Source organism: Epargyreus clarus, unplaced genomic scaffold, assembly GCF_041222505.1.
Source record: "Epargyreus clarus isolate Ecla_fem2 unplaced genomic scaffold, WU_Ecla_fem_2.2 ptg000032l, whole genome shotgun sequence".
NCBI classification, from domain to species: Eukaryota; Metazoa; Arthropoda; class Insecta; order Lepidoptera; family Hesperiidae; genus Epargyreus; species Epargyreus clarus.
This window is the reverse complement of record NW_027332237.1, coordinates 9,645,034-9,669,556: the sequence shown is the minus strand read 5'-3', so window position 1 is coordinate 9,669,556 and position 24,523 is coordinate 9,645,034. Positions and strand designations below refer to the sequence as shown.

Genomic DNA, 24,523 nt, shown 5'->3' with positions numbered 1-24,523 from the left:
GGCCAGACAGATATCTAAATGATGAATTTAGATTTCTGTTTCTGGGTCTGGGTGTTTGTGTATTTGTCTATGTGTGTGTCCATGGCACCCACGACACAGGGAATCCTAGTGTGGGGATGTGAGTGTAGAAAGCGTTTATTCATTTATTATATATTTATCTAGGGTTGATTACAGATGTCCATGAGTGACAGTAGCCACTTACCGTCAGGTGGACTGCATGCTCGTCTGCTACTCTAATACCCATTATAAGAAGAAACGGTTCTAACTTTTAACTAGTAGTAAAGTACCCACCTATGGACATTTACGCCCATAGTTTACGCCAGAGAACTCCTATATTGTCAGATTTAAAAGAGCATTATTTTCAAACTTTTTTAAGAGTTCCGTGCGTCGAACCTTTGTAAGATCACTTGTGTTCATCCGTAAGTCCGTCCATTCGATTCTGCTGAACAACATTATGTTGAAAGTATCTATTGTGAACTAAGCACATATATATCTTAAGATTAAAGATAATGGTAAGGACATGAAATTAGAAAATAACACTTTCCATGTGACGTATAAAATATAAGGTCTTGTCGTGAGGCCCTGCTGTGGCCCTGTCGTGTTTGCTATAATCATTAATTTTTTTTAAAGTTATATAGAAAAACTGATCAAAATTTACCATTTTCACTTTATCTACGAAAAAAAATCTAAAAGTATTTCTTTACTTAAATATTACAGGTAATTCTCTGCGATTCATAATGGTCACAGACATTAATGCGGCAGTGGCCACTTACCATCAAATGAAACGAAAATCTTCTCCTTTGCTAATTCTATCATCATCATCATCAACCCATTACTGTCCCACTGCTGGGAACGGGTCTCCGCTCTGAATGAGAAGGATTAGGGCATGGTCCACCGCGCTGGCCAAGTGCGTATTGGTAGACTTCACGATGTTTTCCTTCACCGTTTTAGCAAGTGATAATTAATTTCTAATACGCACATAACTTTGAATCATTAGTGGTGATATGAACCTGGGATTTGAACCTCAGACCCCTCGATCGAGAGGCCGAGTTTCTTAACCACTAGGCTATCACTCTCTATATTTGCTACTCCTATATTACAAAGAAAAACAACGATAGAGATGCCGTAAATTTTTAACTTAAAATTATTCCAAGTAAGCACCTAAAAAGACAAGAATAATCCACTCCTTAACCGCGGCCTTAAGTTATTCCAGATAAAACAGTTGGTAAAGTTAAGTCTCTTATCTTAAGTGAGTTCGCTGTAAGAGAATCCTGACGTCACGAAGTCCTAAGCAATTCGAATGCGACAGGTAGAAGTGAACGGCTTTGTGCTGGAAGTTCACTTGGACGCCCAGCCGTTTTAGATTTTTATCCAACTTCCTAGGCGATCGATTAAATTGAATAAAGTATAAGAAATTTAAAGAAGGTTCTTTACAAAAATATTTTTGAACATATATGTATATAAGTTATTAGGTTTGAAGGTGGTTACACCCTTTGTGGTTCAACTCTGGTGGAACAACCGCCATACCTACATCTGCCTAATAAAAGTAATGTTAAGGGCTGCTGTGTTCTGATTTGAACGGTGTGGTTAGGGACACATACTTTTCCGACGCATTTCAGCTTAGTCCTCGGGGGTAACGGCGCATCTGTGGTCTGCGTCAGATAGGAATCTAATCTCATCTGGGGTTGATTACAGTTGTCCACGGGCGGCAGTAGCCACTTTCCATCAGGTGGACTGCATGCCTACCACTAAAAAAGCACATCGAGGTGACAAATTAACTTAATAAGTACAAATACGTTGCCACAAGGTCAAAGATGATCGCTTCGTGTTTAGTTAAACTTAATCCATAGTTTATTTACATTTATTTTAATACGAACATAGAGGTGACAAATTAACTTAATGAGATGTTACCTATTTCCTATTGCCGATAAATTGCTTCATGCGTCCTCGAGCCCCCTACAAGTGACCGGCGCACGCGCAGGCTGCAGTACTGCAGTGACGCTCGCAGGATGTGTTGGCTTGTGTTATTGTGTGTTGTCGCTGTTGCGGCGGACAACTATACCGGGGTTGGAGGTAACTTTATTTATTTTTTAGGCTAAGCTAATACGTTAGTATAGAGAAAACAAATTAATTAAAAAATAATTAAATTAAATATGAATAGTTAATAAATTAAAATTACATACAAAACAGTATAAAATTACATTCAAATTAGTCAAAAATTCCTTAAACATTAAATAATAGTGCGAGAACAATAACAAACTATAATATCAATACTAGACAAATAATAAAAATAAATATTTTGTTTTCTATGTATAAATAGTAAATTCAAAGTGGTCGATAAAAAATGTAAGTTACAACTGCAAACTAAAACTAAAAGAAAATAGATATTCCTACCTGAGGTCGGCCACAGATGCGCCGCTACCCCTGAGGACTAAGCTGGAACGCCTCGGAAAGGTCTGTCTCCCTTACCACACCCTTCAAACCGGAACACAGCAGCGCCTAACACTGCTGTTATTAGGTAGAAATATGTGTGGCGGTGGTGCCCCTGGAGTCGAACCACAAAGGGTTCTACCACCTTCAAATCCTTCAAACCTTCGAATTGGCCGAAATTTTAAACGTAAATTTCACAATTTGATTCGCACTAACAACTATAGTCCTCAATTAAATATTGGGTATAAATTAAAATTAAATGTAAAAAATATTAACTAAATGTAATTATTATTTTTTTTAATAGAATTCATATTCAATTTTAACGAAAGAAATCCCAAATATGTTTAGCAATAATAAGTAGAAAAATATTGCTTTATTTCTATCTATTCAAATAAGAAAACTACTAATCATTATAAAAATAATAAAACCCGACTGCTTAAATCATTAGTAAAAGTAAAGTAGCCTAGGTCAGTTCCACAATGTCCCTGTAGTCCCGGGACTAGAATAGGGCTACGGTATCCCCTGTCTGTCGTAAGAGGCGACTAAAAGGGGGCTTCCGGGGTTGCAGGCGGCAAGAGTGGGAGCTCGAACAGTCTAGCAAGCAACCCCGGGAAGGACGAGGGTATGTGTGATCGAACCACGTCGTCGGGTACTTTTTGAATCCTTTTTGTTTTTTTGTTAACAAAAAGGCCGAAATTCATTATATATATATAATGTAACGTGTTTACGTTAGTTGCTATTATGTTTGTGTGAGTTCATAGCACCCACAACTGAGAGCCTATTCGTGCATCATTTGCTTAAGGTTATACCTAAGTGAAGAACTGTTTCCACATAATCGATATATAATTACATGCAATAACAAATTGTCAGTTTGCAATTAGGGTCGTAGCAGACTAGCTACTTCACGTTTTGGTGATCGCATTGATGCATCACGTTTTAGCCTAAGTGCGTATTGGTAGACTTCACATACCATGAGAAATAATTTTTTAAAGAACTCAAGTACGCTGGTATCCTCACGTTGTTTTTCCTTGCCAAAGCAAATGATAATTAATTTATAATATGCACATAACTTGAGGTGAACTTGAGGGAACTTGAGGTGAACCTTAAAGAGGTGAAAAAAGGAGAGAGCCCGGGATTTAAACCTAGGACTCTTCGATTGAGCCCAATTTCAACCACTAGACTATCACTGTTAGTTTATTGCATGTTTGCTTGATCCTATAAATAAGAATAAAGATTGATGTATATTATGTTTTATATAATTGCCTACTATGATTAGAAAACGGTAATAGTAAACAGAGGACGTCTCAATTACATGCACAGTCTTGTTACAAAATAGATGTATTTCATCTCAACTTTTTTCCACGCATTCGTTAGCTTGACCTGTATGTATGTATGTAATGGAATCTTTGAACTCGATTTTTACCAATTTTGAACGGTCCGATTAAATTAAAATTTTAAACAATTATCAAGAACCGATGACAATACACGATTTTAATAATTTTATCCCATTCTCCTCATCAGGATCGTCAGGAATCAGGATTAACGATCTTTGGATTAACGAATTCCTTGTGCGATTTTACCGTCATTTGTAGTTTTTAAACTATAATTATCTATTTAAGATACTGCCACTTGCCTTACCAGATGTTTACATATCTATGACCTTTGGGTATTTGAAAAAAGGGGTGCGTGTTTGGGAATCGATCCGCGAACCCTGATTGAGTGACCGAGTTTTTACCTGTTATCAATGTTTTGGTCGAAATAGTGTCCTGATAAGACATAGCTATCATAATTATACCTCATAACTAAACTTTCTATAACTACCACATTATTCAGAAACGAATATCATTATCATCATCAACCCATTACTATCCCACTGCTGGGCACGGGTCAACTCTCAGAATGATAAGGATTAGGCCATAGCCCACCGCGCTGGCTAAGTGCGTATTGGTAGACTTCACATACCTTTGAAAACATGTTTTTTAGATTTCTCAGGTATGCAGGTTTCCACACGATGTTTTCCTTCACCTTTTAGCAAGTGATAATTAATTTCTAATACGCACATAACTTTGAAAAATTAGTGGTTTTACTTGAGATTCGAAATTCGGACCCTTCGATCAAGAGGCCGAGTTTCTTCACTACCAGGCTATCAGAGCTTAACGAATACAGTAAACCCGCAGTAATCCGACAATCATTTTGCAGGGCAGTGTCGGACTATCGAATTTGTCGGATTATAGAGTACTACCTAAGACCCCTATAGTCTGAATTTTTTTACGAAAGAGTACCTTGTAATCCGACAAATTACACATGCAATGATAAGATTCTATATTTTATATACATATGTTATGTACTCTGAAGTACAAATCAACATTCATTATTTATGTCAAGTTTAGTAAAACAAAACAATAAAGAACTTACGAATACTCATGAATGCTATAGAACTTACAAAAAATATTGTCAAAAAATATTCAATACATATAGTAGTAATAAATAATAGACCATGTCGGATTACAGGGGGTAAGGTTACATAGGGAAGGTATATTTATAGGGCCAGATTACCGCTGCTCCACTGTCTATTGAAAACTAATAGAATATCTCATAGTATAATGACCCACGTACCGTTGTGGATGTGCATCAATTGTGCATTCGTTCTGGTTTTGAAATACTGTGTGCAGTACTTGTGTATCAGATCTTACGCCTCCTCGCATCTTAACATCGTAACGTACCTACAAAGTTAAGCAATCACGTGTTTGGGAATTAGATGGGTGACCGTTAGTATCAAATTAGAAACCTTTTTTTTGTTAACGAGGGGGAAACCTTCAAAAGGTACCCGGTGCCGTGCGAGCGACACGGGGTTATGTGGAATTCTTACCGCACTAAAACCCCCCGGTGACCGTCCTTGACGCTGCGTAGAGGACTCCGGGATCTCCAAAGGGACGCAACCGGAGTTCTCTAAGTATCTTACCCCGTCGGGCTCTTCCCTGATGAGCAATAAACTCGCCAAACCATCTATTGTGTACGACGGTATGCGTTCACGGGATCGCTTATCGGCCGGTTCGAGCTGCCACTCTTGCCACCCGCGACCCCAGAAGCCCCCTTTTCATCGTCTCTTACGATAAGCAGGGGATACCGTAATCTTATTCTGGTCCCGAAACGACAGGGACAAAACAATTAGAAACCTTATGGATGGCTTATGTTTTCAAACTAAGGATATTTTTTACCCGACTACCTTCTGGAGGGTAATGTTTTTCAAGAGTATGTGTGTATGTCAAATTTTTCGACACGCACTGTGCGGTGAACCTTTCTCACTCCTTGACCCATGTCCAGCAAGAAATTGTTTTTACAACTCCCAGTCGTGAAATTTTCGTCACCATGTTTTTCTTCATCGTTTAAGTAAGTGGTTTAAATACGCACATATTTTTTTTAAATCAGAGGTACGTGCCTCGGATTGGGCCCTCCAATGAAAGGCCGAGTTTCTAGGTACTATCTACGAGTATCATTGATGTTTATCTAATGTGCACTAGCATCAAAGCTGTGATCTAACATGTAGTTCAATCGTACTATGAAATATGAAATGTTATAAAATGGTTCGCGAATGACTCAACACAGAGCAGATACGGGTTATGTCACATTATTCATCCCCCGAATGCGAGTTCTCACGAAGCTTCAAAGATGGAAAATACTCTCAACAATTATGGCTTATCGTAACGGCGCATCTGTGGCCGACCTCATTCGACATCTATTTCTTTTAAAATATTGAGTCCTTTGGTTTTTGATTTAAATTAATTGAAAGCCAATTTGTCAATTCTTGTTTTTATTATTACGAGATTTAGTACTCCTCCTCGACATAATCGTCCCACTGATGGGCACCGGTCTCATCTCGGGGTGTGAGGAATTTAGAACCACCGTGCTGGCTAATGTGAATAGATGACCTTCACACACCCTTAAGAACTTCTTTTTTAACTCCTAGGTTTGCAGATTTTCTTACGATGTTTTCCTTGACTGTAAAAGCACGTGATAATAAATTGAAAATTAAGAGGTCTGGGATTCAAATCTCGATCCCCTCGAATGAGAAGTTTCGAACCACACTTTTCTATATATCACTGTTGTTTATCTAATGTGCACTAGTATCAAAGCTATGATCATATCACTCTAACTAATCATTTTTATCTAATGTGTACTTGGATCAAAGCTAAGATCTAACATGTAGTTCAATCGTACTATAAAATATGAAATGTTATAAAATGGTTCGCGAATGACTCAACACAGAGATACGGGTTGTCATATTATTCATCCCCCAAAGGGGAGTTCTCACGAACCTTCAGTTACACCGTATTTGAAATTTCAGTATGATCATAGATATGATCTAAAGTTTTATGCTCGTCACTACATTGTCTATTTATAGAAATGTTACTTTGTAAAAGACAGAACTACTCTAAAAAATACTTTTACTATTATTAATAATCAATCTATCCAATGTTTTACCTGCCAGAATAGCATTTGACAATTATTTTAACATTTTGATTTTTCGATCAGCCTCTTTTTTGTTTGAGAGACTTAATTTCTGAACTTCATATTATGTTTGTCAGATTGCAATCCACCCTTAGACAACCTTGATTCGATAATTAATTGTTATTCTAGGTGATAGAACCCTATGTGGTTCGTCTCCGGTGGCACCACCGTTACACCTATTTCTGCCTCATTGCAGCAGTTAAGCGCTGCTGGGTTCTGGTTTGAAGGGTGTGGTGAGGGAGACACGCTTTTCCGAGGCATTTCAGCTTAGTCAGGTGTAGCGGTGCATATGTGGCCGACCTCATTCGATATCTAATTCTATCTGGGGTTGATTACAGATGTCCACGTGTGGCAATAGCCCCTTACCATCAGGTGACTGCATGCTCCTCTGCTACTCCTATATTATATAAAAAATACAAAAGCTTAGTATAATCAAAACTAAGGATAGCGGAAGAACAAACGAACCACAGAACACGTTGCGCAACGTCCGCAATCTGTTCTACCTCATGAATAATGCAGAGAGACATTTGAGGACTTTGTCAGCGCTTTGCTAGACACTAGATTTAAACCTAGATTTAGTTCACACAAACTTCTTACAAGCTTATCTCTAAGTAGTGTAAAATAAAAGAAGTGGACCTTTATTTTACTATATTTTTGTAATTATCTTGGATTTTTTTAATCTTGGGTGTTTAAAAATTAATCTATTGTTATAATTGTGAAGTCATGTATTGAGAGTCAATCTATACGGCTAACAGTTATTTGGAAAGTTCAACTGAGAGTGTGTGAGGTCTAGCAACTGACATTTGACCTGCACTGTAGACTATAGCCTATAGTGCCCCGCAAACTAAATTAATTAATCCATGGTGATGATTATGAAAATGATGTCAGCTGCCAATATTTGTATTGACAGATGGTAGAACGATGGTAGACAAGATGGATCCGTCCGAGGAGGCACCACCACCTATTTCTAAAATAAAGCAGTTGATTTCGGTAGAAAGGTGTGAATGCCAACTGACTAATATAATATACTAGCTGACCCGGCAAACGTTGCATTGCCGTATAAATAAAAAAATGTTAAGGGTGAGCAACCCTTATCACTTAGGGGGATGAAAAATAGATGTTGGCCGATTCTCATAGATATCGGATAAGCACAAAAAATTTCATCAAAATCGGTCAAGCCGTTTCGGAGGAGTATGGCAACGAAAACTGTGACACGAGAATTTTATATATTAGATTAGATAGTATAGTTCATATTATGAAGCGGCCATCTTAGTCCTTAAGAGTGGCAATGCATTTATGATCGGCTGTAGGTAGAATTCCTGTTTTTTATAATATAGGAGTAGCAGACGAGCATGCAGTCCACCTGATGGTAAGTGGCTACTGCCGCCCATGGACGTCTGTAATCAACCCCAGATAGGATTAGATACACCTACCTGAGGTCGGCCACAGATGCGCTGCTACCCTGAGGACTAAGCTGGAATGTCTCGGAAAAGTTTGTCTCCCTTACCACACCTTTCAAAACGGAACACAGCAGCGCTTAACACTGATGTTATTAAGCAGAAATAGGTGTGGCGGTGGTGCCGCCGGAGTCGAACCACAAGGTTTTATATGTTTGTACATATATCCATGAGCGGTAGTGGCTTTCCATCATTACGAACTAGTGATTACGATAATTTAGAGAACATTTGTTAAGTTGAATTATATAGCAGTTATTGAGAAAGTTTAGCTTCCCAGAAGTGGGATCTAAATTGTTTTATGCAAAGCAGATTATGAATACATTGATAGGCAACAATTTCACCGTCTGAAGCATTCTTACCTCATTAGCAATATGTAATTACACGTGTTGTTACAATATACAACCGAATTTAAAATAGCGGAAGAATAGAAATTAACCAAAGAACACGTTATGCAACCGCAATCTTTTATATCTTTCTTTTGATGATGAAGATGATAAAGAAAATATATTTTCTACGAAAGTAGGGTTCCGTATTTATAAAAGACCTTTTAGATCTCTTCTGTCTGTCTGTCTTTAAGCCAACTTGGTGATTCTGCTGTGATATAGCTTAACTATATATTCGTAAATAAAAGATTTTTGATTCAAAATGCTAACTTGGGAGAAACATAAGAAATAAAATAATTTATCAAATATATACATACCATAAGTGAGTATTACGAAATTAAAATATTATTTTAAAATCGAAGCATAAAAAGATATTAGAAAAATATAAATATCCGAAATTTGTTTTTCATTGGATAATTATTATTCCGTCGGTAACATTAATAAAAGTTATCAATACGAAAAACATAGAAAAAAAATATTTCATTGTATTTCTTCAGAAAATCAAATGAGGACAGGAAATGCAATGCAATGTTTAGTGCAGTTGTACAATGAAGGAAACTGCATCATTATTGCACAAATAGTCATGATCAGTCATGCGTTACTCCGTACTAAGTTTTGCCTTACCAGAGATATACGAGCTATTTTCTTTATGATATTTAAGTAGCGAACGACCATGCAGTCTATTTGATAGTGAGCCGATCATGGACATTAATAATCAATCTCAGATAAGATTAGAGTCCTAACAAGGTCGGCAACGGGTGCGTTGCTGCCCTTGTAGACTGCCTACCATAGTAAGCAACAGTCGCTTATGGGCTTACTCCACCTGAAATAAAATTAAAGTCCTATCTAAGGTAAGCCATGGTTACTTGCTACCCCTGAGGACTAAGTTCAAACGCGTCGGATAAATATATCTCCTATACCATACCATTAAAGGTGGTAGAACCCTTTGTAATTCGATTCCGGCGGCACCACCGCCACACGTATTTCTGCCTCATAACAGCAGTGTTAAGCACTGCTGTGTCTTATTTTTTGTTCTTAAGCCTCAAGCCTCATATGTTCGCAAAAAAGAGAGACAAAACATAAAGCACCATTTTGTCAATTTAGACATTTAATGTTACTATACTGACACTATAGTTCTGATACAATCCACTAGGGGCGCTGATTGAAATTTGTATGGGAAAATACGTGAACAAATACCCAAATAGTCATACTATTTGTTAAAACGTAAAATCTCATGGTAAGTGTACAGTACATACCATAGCTTCCTCGCACATGTGTGCTAGAAAGAACCCTTACGTTAAGGCTCGCTTGTATTTCGTACTCACAATCTTGGGGTCCGAGGTTCTAATCCGAGACGAATCTCTGATTTTTCGAAATTTTATACATATTAGAAATTATCACTTTAATAGCTTAAGGAAAACGTAAATAAACTTACATGTCAGAGTCAGAGAGTCAGAGTTCTTAATTTTTTAAAGGTATATGAAATCTACCAACTTGCACTTTGTTAGCATAGAGGACTATGTCCTATACCTTCCTCACTCTGAGACCCATACCCAGTGAATAATGAAACGATATGAATATAAATAAAAAATTATTACTGACAATTTTTTACTAACAATACCAATATTTCAATTTCTATGTGGCTCACGCATGCACGCTTTTTACGAATGAGTGGTTTTTAATCAAAATTTTACTCTTTGACGGTTATTCAAAATATTTAATCAATCGCCAATAATATCGTTTAAAATGATGATATAATAATTATAGTTCAAAAAACTAAAAAACACGCTTTTATGATAAAATCAACTAAAAAGTAGAAAATAATTTTCAATCTAAGAATCAATTAAGGAACAGTAAATAGTATAATTGTGGAAAAAGTGTGGGGTGCTCCGTTTTTCAGGTTCGAAAAGCACCCACACACACTTTTTCCACAATTATACTATTTACTGTTCCTTAATTGATTCTTAGATTGAAAATTATTTTCTACTTTTTAGTTGATTTTATCATAAAAGCGTGTTTTTTAGTTTTTTGAACTATAATTATTTATTAATTTTTAGTATTTCTCGTTATAGCGACCACCATTATTCATCGTTTGTAAAAAAATCAAGTGTCTATCTATTACGATTTAAGAGATAAAGCCCAACGACAGACAAATAGACCGCAGAGGGTTTCGTTTTAACCTTTGAGTACGGAATCCTAAAAATCATTCTACAAGAGGGCATTATAGATATGTTTCAGAACATTTAAGTTATAGGGAAATAACATTATTATTTTCTAAACTAAAAATCACGATATAAAAGTTACGCCTATTGAAACTAAATAGCAATAATTATTTGCAATCTAAAGTTGCGATGAACTTTGCTGAAGGTGCTTGAAAAATCTCGCCACGAAAATCGTTAATCCTGAGGATGTTGATAAGGACAATGGTACAAAATTATTAATGTTTAAAATATTGAATTGTCATCGGTCCTTAATAAGTGTGCCAAATTTCGAGTTAATCCGACGTTTTGAAGGGGGTTAAAATCATGTTCAAAGATTCCGTTACATACTAACATACCAACATACCAACATACATACGTCTGAAGCTAATAAAAGCGTGTTAAAATTCATGAAAAAGGCAGTTGATTAAATTGTTTATTTAAGCGTTAATTAAATATCAACTAATAAATAAAATATAATATCAACTTTTTATTATCTATTATCATTAGGTATACTAAGCGTAGTAAATAAATTAACATTTCCTACTGTACTGATTGAGTGAGCCCAGTGGTTAAGAAACTCGGCATCTCGATCGAGCGGTCCGAGGTTCAAATCCCAGGCACGCACCTCTGATTTTTCGAAATTATGTGCATATTAGAAATTAATTATCACTTGCTTAAACGGTGAAGGAAAACATCGTGAGGAAACCTGCATACCTGGGAGATTTATATAAAAAAAGTAATCTCAAAGGTATGTGAAGTCTACCAATACGCACTTGGCCAGCGCGGCGGACTATGGCCTAATCCTTCTCATTCTGAGAGGAGACCCGTGCCCAGCAGTGGGACGATAATAAGTTGATGGTGATGATGATGACTGTACTGATTGAGTCTATCTTAAGGGCTTATAACCTATGGTTCGACTCTACCGGTACCACCGGTAGACCGGTACCAAGGGTGTGGTATGGGAGATGTATTACTTATCCGGGGCATTCCAGCATTCTCCTCAGGGGTAATGCATTTGTGGGTGACCTCAGGTAGGAACCTAATATTATCTCTTGATTAAAGTAGTACATGGGCGGCAATTGCCACTTACCATTAGGTGGATAGCATGCTGGTCTGCTGCTCTTATATTATACTAGCTGACCCGGCAAACGTTGTGTTGCCATATAAATAAAAAAATGTTAAGGGTGAACAACCCTTATCACTTAAGGGTATGAAAAATAGATAGTAGCCGATTCTCAGGCCTACTGAATATGCATATAAAATTTGTTGAAAGTCGGTAAAGCCGTTTCGGAGGAGTATGATAACTAACATTGTGACACGAGAATTTTATAAGATGAAAAAGTCGGTCGCCTCATATACTATATAAGTCTAATATCAGACTCTTCCAGCTAATATCAGACTCTTCCACTGAAACGCATTACCTCACATTAGAAATAGAAGCGTACTTGTGCCTCCTCGGTGGAACAAAGTCATTCTAGCATATTAAACCATCTATTTCAATCAAGTTGACATTAATCAAGATAACTTCTTATACATGAATTTGTGATTTTAGTTATCCACCGATCTTAGATATATATCTATCTAAAAGCGAATGATTATCATGAAAATAAATAATTTTAAAAATGTCTAATTTACCGGATACTAAATAGTAATCAATATATTATTCGTGTCATTTATTTTTAAAATGTTTACAATTAATTACAATAAATATTATATTGCAATGCTAAATAAAATGCATTATATAAAATATTTATAATTACAAAATCTTTAACGTAACTGATTTATGAATAATTAGATTTATGGACTTCTTTTAAAAAGTTAATTCATATCCATTATATTAACATCATTAATAGATTTTAAAATTATATAATAATTTTAATTTTATGACGTTATTAAATAATAATATACCAAGAGTTTTGATGTTTATTATTTTTAAAAATTATTTATAAATTTTGCAAATTAGATAGCTCTTGAAATTCTATGTAAACTTGAACTTCAATGACTAATTATTTTATTTTATTTTACACTACAACCAAATTGCAAGTATACATTTAAATGTCAAAATTTCATGATTCCCTACTTCAGAGGGCACGTTGAACCTTGACGAAGGTATTATGGGTAGTTATAAAATATCCTACCTGAATAATGATACCTTATAGTAAGCATAGTAATACACAGTTGTAATAGTCCTACCGCAGTCTAGCGTACATTTCAATAATATTTATTGTCCACAGATGCAGACCCCGAGCCAGTATTCGACTACCATTCAATGCCGGCTCTATCTGAGCTGGACGATTTTGACTTGTGTCTTAAAAATCCAGAAGCAGTCTACTGTATCGTAGACTTTGAACTTCTGGAAGATGACACGCCTCTATATAGGTTTATTAAAGTAAGTACTTACTTCTTTTAATAATATATAAGCAGCACACAACCGAAAGCTAAGATTAAGGCATTACCTACCGCCAGCTACACATTGCCGGCCCATTGTGATAGTCCGCAACAAACTGCTAGTCCGCTCTGAAGTTGTTGCGAGCAGGTGTAATCATACAATTTTCTATGACGACGCAATTCATTTCCATATTGAGAGCGAACTAGCAGTTTTACGCGGATTAACCTTTGGGAACTAAATGTGTCGGAAATGTAACTTACCACCCTTCAAACCACGGCGTAGCTAAACTGGACACTGCTCTTATTATAGAATAAGTAAACATTTTTGTAATTAAAGGCAATACGAATAATAAGCATTTCCCCAAAACTATTCCCCAAATATGATCATCTACCCAAGTATTTTGACGTCTGACGTCACCGCCTTGATGACGACGACCCCTACCTTAACTATCGCGAAATAGCGAAATTAATAGTTCTTTCTTTCAACAGAATTTCTCATCAACTTCCTATAAGAACTACAAGCACAGTAAACTCCACCGAGGCGTGTGTGGCTCTCAGCACTGCGGCCTCAACTTGTCGCATGTGAACGACACTGAATCCACTGCGTCCAGATTAAGGGACTGCTTCAACGCCACCATCCATGAAGGATATGGGTTACAGGTAAGATGATTTAACCGACTCCAAAAAAAGCGGTTCTGTATTCGACTTTGTATGTCATCATCAAACCATTACTGTCCCACAGTAGGCACGGGTCTCCTCTCAGAGTGAGAAGGATAAGACCATAGTCCACCGCGCTGGACAAATGCGAATTGGTAGACATATTTGCTATGTATGTATGTAAACTTGTATGTCCGCGATTTCATTTGACCAATATTTTTGAAGAAAGTGATCTTTAAGGGAAAGTTGGACACCTGCGGAGAGGTGCAGATTCTTTGAGGAAAGTTTTCGAAGATTTTTTACTGTTATAGACCACCTCATGGTAAGTGGCTACTGCCAGCCATGGATATTCAACCCCAACTAAGAGTAGTTTCCTACCAGAAGTCGGCCACAAGTGCGTCAAATACAAATAATCCAGCCTGTGATACTACCACAGTCGTATCACAAAGAACACTATCGCGTTTCTATATTTCTTTATTTTTTTGTTACTAGGTGGATTCCCTTTCAGTCCGCTATTGTAAGACCCAGAAGGACGATATTCCACCTGATACTTTGGACTACGTCGTTGGGGCTTTGGTGCTTCTCTTGCTGTTAGTCAACTTGGGATGTTCAGCTCATTACTTCTTTTGGCCTCCGGAGAATGGAAAGGGTAAGTTTCCATTATTTTCATAGCACTTAGTGGGGAAGAAGTTGATAAATTGTTGATTGATTGGTATTGATAAATAATCAATCTTCAAGCTTAAGCAATGTCCACCGCAATGAGCCGTTGGATGGATCAAAATTATTGGCTACATTTCATGTTCGCTTGTATGCTTTGTAGGACCATCCATCCATCAGCCTTTTGAGGTCCACTGCTGGACATAGGCCTCCCCTAATTGGCGCCACTCCAACCGGTCCCGTGCCCTTTGAATCCAGCGGTTTCCCGCCGTCTTCTTCAGGTCGTCGGTCCACCTGGTCGGGGGGCGGCCTGAACTCCTTTTGCCTCCGCGTGGTCGCCACTCGAGGACCTTTCTTCCCCATCGGTTATCGGTCCTCCGAGCGATGTGGCCGGCCCATTGCCACTTCAGCCTGCTAATTTTGAGAGCTATGTCGGTAAGCTTAGTTCGTCTACGGATTTCATCATTACGAATCATGTCTCGTAGCGAAATACCAAACATAGCTCTCTCCATAGCACGCTGAGCGACTCTGAGCTTTCGAACGAGGCCTACGGTAAAGGACCACGTTTCGGCGCCGTAGGTCATCACTGGCAACACACATTGCTCGAATAGTTTCGACTTCAGGCACTGAGGAATTTTGGACGAGAAGATGCTCCGTAATTTCCCGAACGCAGCCCAGCCGAGTTGGATTCTTCGAGTGACCTCCCTCTCAAAGTTGGACTTACCCATCCGGATCGTTTGTCCCAGGTAATTGTACTCGTCGACAACTTCGAGAGGAGTGCCATCAACAACTACCGGTACGGGTGTGACATGGACATTGGACATGATTTTCGTCTTGTCCATGTTCATCTTAAGACCCACCCGTTGTGAGGCACTGTTGAGGTCTCCTAGCATTTTACTGAGGTCCCTCAGCGAGTCTGCCAAGATGACTATATCATCGGCAAATCGAAGGTGTGTGAGGTGTTCACCATTGATGTTAACGCCAAGACCTTTCCACTCCATCAGCTTGAACACATCTTCCAACGCAGCGGTGAACAGCTTCGGCGATACGACGTCGCCTTGTCTGACTCCCCGCTGCAATTGGATAGGGTTCGTCCTCTGGTCGTGTACTCGGACTGACATGGTGGCGGCTTTGTATACACACTTCAACACCTCGATGTACCTATAGTCGATCTGGCATCGCTGAAGGGACTCCAGCACCGCCCAGGTCTCGATAGAATCGAAGGCTTTCTCATAGTCCACATAGGCAACACATAGCGGCAGATTATACTCCTCGGTCTTCTGTATAATCTGCCGGAGCGTGTGTATGTGGTCCATGGTGCTGTAGCCTTTTCGGAATCCGGCTTGTTCGGGAGGCTGAAAGTCGTCAAGCCTGCGTGCAATACGGTTAGTGAGGACCCTCGAAAAGAGCTTATAAACATGGCTCAGAAGCGCAATGGGCCTGTAGTTCTTCAGTAGGGTTTTATCGCCCTTTTTGAAGAACAGTACCACTACGCTTCTGCTCCACGCTTCCGGGGTAGTTCCGCTATTGATCACGGAATCAAACAACTTTTGGAGCGCCACTAGTACGGGTTTCCCGCCAGCTTTTAGCAGCTCTGTTGTGATTCCGTCATCTCCCGGTGCCTTGTTGTTTTTAAGCTGTTTGAGAGCCCCTCTAATCTCGTACAGGCTGACTTCCGGGAGGTCCTCGGTGTAGTGTCGGGTCAGCTTGGCACGTTTGTCGTTCACCATCTTACGGGCTGGAACTCGTGCGGAAGTATACAGCTGTCCGTAGTAATTCTCGATTTCTCTCAGAACTTCGGGCTTAGACGAAACTGTGGTGCCCGACTCGGTCTTCAACCTCGTCAACAGACTCTGCCCAATGCACAGATCTCCTGCGAACACTTTCGAGCCGCGGTTTCGCTCAATAGCGTCTTTTACGCGATTAGCGTTATAAGAACGCCAATCGCGTCGCCTACTTTGGGAGATCTGTTTATTAAGCAGCCTGTATTTCGACATTGAGGTTGGAGACTGCACACATAGTTCTCGTCTCTCCCGCATAAGACCGAGAGTATGCTCTGAGAGAACTCGAGACTTACCACCGGAGGGGGCCTTGAAGTACTTAGACCCTACCTCGTGGACAGTTGCTACAACCTGGGTGTTAATATCGTCCACGGAAACGCAAGAATTGAGGCACGCGAAAACGGTTTCGTAACTCAATCTGAAAGTCTTCGGAGCCCTGGATCTGGACAGGTGTTGGGCGGAGCGTAGACTTCATCAGGCGTGACCGTTCGAGCTTAACGTTGATATTTAATGTGCCTCTTACCATCCGGTGATCACTTCCGGTTTTCACCCTGTTGATCACAGAGACATCATTAAATATGTGCCGTTTGTCTGCCAAAATGAAGTCTATCTCGTTCTTAACGGTACCATCGGGACTTATCCAAGTCCACTTTCGCTGTGCCTTCTTCTTGTAGAAGGAGTTCATCATAAAGAAGTCTTCCCTCTCCAAGAAGTTGGCAAGCAAGTGGCCTCGATGGTTTCGTTGTCCAACTCCAAAGGGCCCCACCTTCAGTTCGTCACCATTCCGCACGCCCAGTCTTGCGTTAAAATCCCCCATAACAACGGTATAATGGGTTTTTGAGGTATGTATGGCTCTACTTATGTCCTCATACATAACCTCAACCTCATCGTCTGGGTGTGTCGACGTCGGCGCATATACCTGTATGACCTTCAGCGAATACCGTTTAGATATTCTGAGTATAAGGTACGCTACCCTTGCCGACACACTGTCGACCGTTACCAAGTTGTTTACGAGGGATTTGTGGACGAGGAACCCGACACCTCCTTGAGACAGGTGTTCGCCCTCCCGGTGATAGAACAAGTTACCGGATTTAAGGATTACCGTGTCCTCCCCCTGTCTTCGGACTTCTGATAATCCTAAAACACTCCAGTTTAACTTGTCTATCTCTTCTTCCAGCTCCTGTATCTTCTCGTCGGTCCTCAGTGTCCTGGTATTGTATGTTGCCAGGTGCAGAAGTCGTCGTGTGTGGTAGCCGACTCTCTTCCGGGGATTCTTAGCACCCCCTGCCCCGCCGTTACCTTGGCCGCTACCATAGCCCGGAATAGCGGGGCCGCCGGGGACTGGGGGCCGTGGCTTTTCTGCACCTTTCATAGGGGGTTTGTTGCCATAGTCACCGCGCCTGGCATGCGTGTTGGTGACCGCAGTGGGTGTTATTTATTTTACACAGGAAGATGCTGCTGCCCATCTCCTGGTATTGTCCCTTAGTCGACTCTTACGACATCCACGGGAAGAAAGGGAGTGGTGCTATTCGAGGCCGACACCACACGGCAGAAACATTGTGGTGTTTGACTGGACAGAGAATCAACCCCATCTTCGTGAGACCCGTAACCACTCCGTCGTTCCTTCTGTAAATTCAAAATTTAGGATCCTTTATTGACTGGTATAAATTATTTCCATAATCAAAAACTTGACACTTTCAAAATATTTAATTGAAAAGGTAAATCCTGCACCCTATATGACTCTCAGAATTTAGATGAATCTAGACACTTCATATATTAATCCGTCAAGCTGTTTGCACAGTGGCGACCTCCCGCTACTCGACAAGAGATGGCGCCACGAGTATTCTGAATCACGCTATCGAAGTTTTCTAAATATCTGGCATATATACAAGTTCCGAACTGAGACTGTCGGAGCGCGGCCGCTCCCCGCGCATGATCACCTAGCCCGGCGGGAGATCTCCCTTTGCCAAAGCACTATAGGATATACCTAATAATACGACATACATACATACGCTCGACAAACATTACCTTCCGCAATCTGTATTTTTACGACTGCGGTGGGAAATATCACAGCAAATGTCACAAACGTAACGTCTTTTACCTTGTACTAAAATATTTTACAACGATTTCTAATTCATAAGAAAATTTCTTTTAAATATTTTATTCTTCGTGTACATCTTATTAAAATTTAGTAAAGCATCAAACAGATTGGAAGAAAAACTTCAAGAATCACTTGTTTGAACGTGAACTAGTAACTAGCTTTTGAAGTTCGCATTCATCGTGTTTAGAGTAGGTACAGTATAAGAATACGGTAATTTTCCGTTTTTAGGAACAGAGAAATTCATTCGCGTCACAAAAATGTATCAAATTCCCAAGACTTTTAAAATTATAATATTATTAATACGACTACATGACTAATGAAGCTGCTCGTCATAATTCGAATTTTGACAATTTCTGCCTACACTCATCGTGCTCAATCTATCCAATTTTTTTCTAGCAAAGATCTAAATATATCAATTTCTAGTATAAAGTAATTGTCATATGTCGATGTTTGCACAAAATATTGGATAGATTGATTATTAATAAGGAACGCTACTAGACGTCGTCAAATTTCAATGTTTGGGTCAAAATAAGCAAGAATAATGTTATCAAAGTCTGTTACTGGCTTAACGATTTTAGATATCTTAGTAAAATCGCCATCGTTACATTCAACATAATGAGACAAGTGTAGAAAGCAAAGTTGCCTATTACATCTCATAAAATAATAAAGGAGTATGGCACAAAACGAACTTTTAAGTTCAAAGGGAAACTCAACTTATTCAGAATATTTAATAAGTAATCAGGAAGCCCATTTAGAGTGGAACTGGGGGTTTATTTTGTATTTTGTAGCTGACACTGTTTCCACAGGCACGGTTTGTGTCCGTCATTTTTTATTACCGTGTAACACATATTATATTTTAATCCCAAAAAATATGCTAAAAGCTGCTTACCAATCGTTTCATACATAATAATAGGAAAACAAAAAAAAAATATTTCATCATTATGTGTTACAGATTTTTTTTTTTATGAAATACTTATGTGTCAAGGCTACATTGCAAGATAAGACTATAACTGTCATTAGCACGTACTGCACTTTTATAAAATTAATATGGATGTAGATTACTGTCTGTGGCTTAGTAACTTGAGGTTATTTTACTCTAGTGATCCGCATTCGAATCCCAGAAACTTACTTGAAATTAAATATTTCTTGCTGTATAGATGAATGAAACTATCGAGAAGAAATACCAATTTCTAAGTTTTTGGAAAAAAATGAGGCCAGCCATAGCCAGATAATAAATAACAAACTATAGTCTTCTTAAAGCCAAAAAAAAACGGTCAATATATTTACTACATACTTTTTATTATAAAAGCTTGTCTTTCAAATAAACTTCGGTTCTATGCTTAAAACTTCCAAACTAAAAGTACTATAAGAAGAAAAAATGCTACAGTAGCGAACACTGTAGAACTTTCTTCGTCTTGCTTGCCCTAACATAACACTTAAACAGAATAATATTATGCCGGACGATTCTAGACAATGGAGACAACCTCATAGAGTTTTGCTGGGCACCGTCTGAAAACTGTTGAGGCTTTTTGAACATAATGTGCAAAAGGATTTCCTCTGGAATCGTTCCAAAATTTTCCCTTAACCATTGAACCGTACCAGGGTCCAGTTTCGATTAGAGCCCTAGTTTCGCTTTGTGGTGCGTAATTGAAATGGAATGTAATGTATTCAGATGAACTATTCCAGTTCTATTTTCGTAATCTGCATTTGCAATAAATGTGATGAGATTTCGTTTGTCGTCGGAATGTTAAGACAATTTTTGACGTAGAAGAAGAGCGGGCATTTTGAGGACGTTTTGACCTTTCTGATATTCAAAGGTCACCGCAGTGTGACTTTGCGTAGTGTAGTCTACGGAACGTAGTGGTTCAAATTTCTTTCTGTTCCGAGCATAGATAAGTATAGATATCTCACCGCCTTGCACTTGAAAGAAGTCATTAAATGACTTAAACGGCTGACGATTCTGTCAGCCATTTAATGGCTGTCATGGAGTAAATTACGCGGAACAATGCCAACATGCGCAGTTAAGACACGAAATAGTGCGAAAAACGAAGAAAAAGTGCGAAGAAATATCGTTTCTTCCGTAAATGATCTAAAAACTACATTTTTTTAATATTTTTCAAACACGAAAATAGATGACAGTGACAATTGTCAAAAGGTTACAATTTCTTGTTAGGAGCGAGGTAATCTTTACTAATCTATGGTTCCGAGTTATAATATTTTACAATTTATCCAGTAAACAAATATGTTGTTTTGACTGAAAGAAATCGATATGTTTATATGCTTGTGTCAGCAAAAACTTGATTCTTTTAAATAAATAATATATAGTTAATGTTTTATTTACACATTGAGTATGTATGGACATACCCATGATATTTGCACATAAAACAATATATTGCTTAAATGCTGGTACTCTGTCGGCACGTCTGACATGGCAAGTTTCAGGTTCGATTCCTGGTGACATTAGATTTTTGTTAAGTTTGTGTGTTTCTATATTATGCAACAATGATTAGTTCCACATTTATAGTGAAAGACTTTTCTATATTAACATATTTTGCAGGAAACCAGTACATGTTTGCCTTCTGCATACAGAAGAACTGGAAAGCGCTGAAGTATGGTGGCAGCGCTGATGGCGGCATCTTCAAATGTTTTCAAGCGATGAGGTATGGTATTTTACAATACTATGTCAGTATATTATTCCAGATTTAATGCTTGCCATACCATCACAAATTAAACGTGTGGATAGAGTGTTTGACTTGGTTTGTGTAGGTTTGCAAGCGCTTGTAAAATAGCTTTTCATCATGCCAAACGTTTGTGGAAATTTGAAGTTTGCTGCAAACGCCAAGGATGGATGCAGAATAAGAGTTTAGTCTTGAAAGTAAGACCATAGTCCACCGCGATGGTCCGAATTGGTAGACTTCACACACCCATTATATTTTTTTGAACCATCATGAATATAGCTCTCCGCATATGTTTTATTTCATCGATTAAGCAATTGATTATTATATTCTTATACACACATAGTTTTGAAAAATCAGAGGCCTGGGATTTGAACCTCAAATTACCCGAATGAGAGGCCAACTTTCTTAACCACTAGGCTATCACTGTTTTACGCCTTTCTATGACATAAGAAGTATGACTTCCTGCGGCAAAATAAAAAGTAAACCTTCATTTAAGTGTGAACTTAACCCCAACCATGCCAAAATAATGCGGATGAAATACTAAAAATACTCAAAACATAAAATATGGTTCGACGTCAGTCATTCTATAAATCGGAATGACGAAAAAACGGGTATTATGAAAATAAATCTATGAATAAATTAAAGGGTGCACGTCTGTTACGCTGTCAATAATTTCAGATTTGACGGGCTTTGGTTTCCCTGTAAGACTAGGAGTTATACCGACTTCGCTTATTAATTTTGAAGGTGGTAAAACCCTTTGTGGTTCGGCTCCGGCGGCACCAACGCTACACCTATTTCTGCTTCCTAATAGCAGTGTTAAACGCTGCTGTGTTCTGGTTTGGATGGTTAAAGAAATACTTTTTCAAGGCGTTCCAGCTTAATTCTCAGTGGTAACGGCCCATATGTGGCCGATCTTAGGTAGGAATATCTAATCCAATCTGGGGTTGATTGCAGATGTCCATAGGCGGCAGTAGCCACTTACCATCAGGTGGACTGCATGCTCGTCTGCTACTCCTATATTATAAAATAACAAGCTTGTGACATGATAAGCCTTGATAGCTTATTGGTTGAAAATTGGCCTGAGAGGCACGAGGTTCAAATCTTAGACATGCAACAGTAGGTTTGAGGTACAAATCACAGACAAGCACTTCTCATTTTTCGAATTTATGTGCTAATACGCACGAATTGACTTATTACTGGCTACTGAAATATTGGTTACTGAAAATTTTCATGACGAAATCTATATACTTGAGAATTTTTGAAAAAAAATCTTAAAGGTGTTTGTCGTTTATCAATTCGCATTTGGCTAGCGCGCTGGACTGACCTGAACCACTACTTTTCAAATAAAAGAAAATTTATTACAGAAAAAATATTTACAGTCACGCAAACATTTTTATTATATATATTTTCCTCGACCTTGTACTTAAATGGATCGTGACTTTTTCATAAAAGCACCAGAATATTTTATTGTATCTGAAATTAGTTTTACCCAATTATCGTTCGGAAATTATTTCTGCTTTACTTTTATTTATTTTTGTTATATTCTTACTTATTCTAATGTTATCGTCGATAACCCATTACTCCTACACTAATATTATAAAGAGGAAAACTTTGTTTGTTTGTTTGGTTGTAATGAATAGGCTCAAAAACTACTGGTCCGATTTTAAAAATTCTTTCACCATTCGATAGCTACATTATCTACGAGTAACATAGGCTTTATTTTATATGAAATATATTTGATAAATAGATTTTGAGGCGGTACAAAGTTTGCCAGGTCAGCTAGTTTATAATATAGGAGTAGCAGGCGGGCATACAGTCCACCGATGGTACGAGTAAGTAGCTACTGCCGCCCATGGACATCAGGTAATATTAGATATTCCTACTTGAGGTCGGCCACAGATGTACCGCTACCAGAGGACTAAGCTGGAACGCCTCGGAAAAGTATGTCTCCCTTACCACTTCCTTCAAACCGGAACACAGCTGCGCTTAACACTGCTGTTATGAAGCAGAAATAGGTGTGGCGGTGGTGCCGCCGGAGTCGAACCACAAAGGGTTTTACCATCTTAAAAAAGCTACTGCTGGGCTCGTGAGGAAATCTGCACGTAGAGATTTCTTAAAAAATGTTTCAAGGGACAACTCTACTAACTCGCACTTAGCTAGCGCCTTGGACTATAGCCTAAAACTCTCTTTGTGAGGAAACCCGTGCCCTTATTTTCCTGAAATTAAAATTGTCATTTCATCATCAGATTCTACACCATGGTGATGATTCTGGGTCTTCACTCCATGATCTTCATCGGATATGGATATACCGCCAATCCTGACTTCATTGAAAAGGTAAGTGGAAACAAATTGACATTAAATGCTTTCTTTAACCACTATCTCACGCCGCGTCCGAACACTTGCCAAACATTAACAAACTGTTACGAATGCAAACGTGTAGATGGAATGTTCGTTGTGTGTGAAGCCGAATGTCATCTAAGCCCCTGTTCTATATCGAGTTGGTTACAAATGGCCATGAACATCAGTGGCCTTCAGGTGAGCCACATGCCATTTTTTACTTCAATATAAAGATGAAACACCCAAAAAATTTACAGGACAAGGAAATTTTAAGCATTTTGTAACATAAAAAACTATTTATAATTAAACGAGCTTTTGCCCGCGGCTTCACTCGCGTTACGAAGTAATATTTTCATCCCCTATTTTATCCCCTTGGGGGTAGAATTGATCAAAATCCTTTCTTAGCGGATACCTACGTCATAACATCTACCTGCAGGCCAAATTTCAGCCCGATCCGTCTAGTGGTTTGGGCTGTGCGTTGATAGATCACTATGTCAGTCAGTCACCTTTGAGTTATATATATTTAGATTCTGCTTCATTTCATTCATAATTCGTTAAATTTGAGTCACATCGAAGCGGTCCTGACTTTAACCTTGGTCATGGAACCCTGACAAGAGACAAATTTGTGCACGTACCCATTAAATGTGTGGAAATGTGTCACATATTCGTGAATATTTGCAGCTCGGCTCATAATACGAGTAGTAATGTCCCAGTTAAAAGACATCTCGTCTACTTGTTGCAAAACTAAATGATCATTGCATGGATTAACTGTGTAATGGCAGTTTCTGCTTAAATGTGCTGTTAAGATAAGGTGTAATATAAACGTTACTTATTTTACTAGTGACTTCGAGTACATTGGCAAATTTTATAAAAGGAGTATTAATTAAAGACTAGATAATAGCGATAGAAGCCTTCGTCGTTTGTCTCCTGACCTCTGCCTGTGG

At 38.5% G+C, this 24,523-nt stretch overlaps 1 protein-coding gene across 1 annotated transcript in view; it reads left to right on the top strand.

Moving 5' to 3' along the window:
- Nucleotides 1-1,954: 1,954 nt before the first annotated feature.
- Nucleotides 1,955-24,523, top strand: part of LOC140755153 (nose resistant to fluoxetine protein 6) — a 45,013-nt gene continuing 22,444 nt past the window's right edge. The window contains exons 1-6 of the mRNA XM_073090363.1: nt 1,955-2,073; nt 13,215-13,369; nt 13,858-14,028; nt 14,518-14,674; nt 21,122-21,224; nt 23,489-23,576. Coding sequence (XP_072946464.1) covers nt 2,010-2,073; nt 13,215-13,369; nt 13,858-14,028; nt 14,518-14,674; nt 21,122-21,224; nt 23,489-23,576 — 738 coding nt within the window. The 5' untranslated portion in view covers nt 1,955-2,009. The remainder of the gene's footprint in view (nt 2,074-13,214; nt 13,370-13,857; nt 14,029-14,517; nt 14,675-21,121; nt 21,225-23,488; nt 23,577-24,523) is intronic.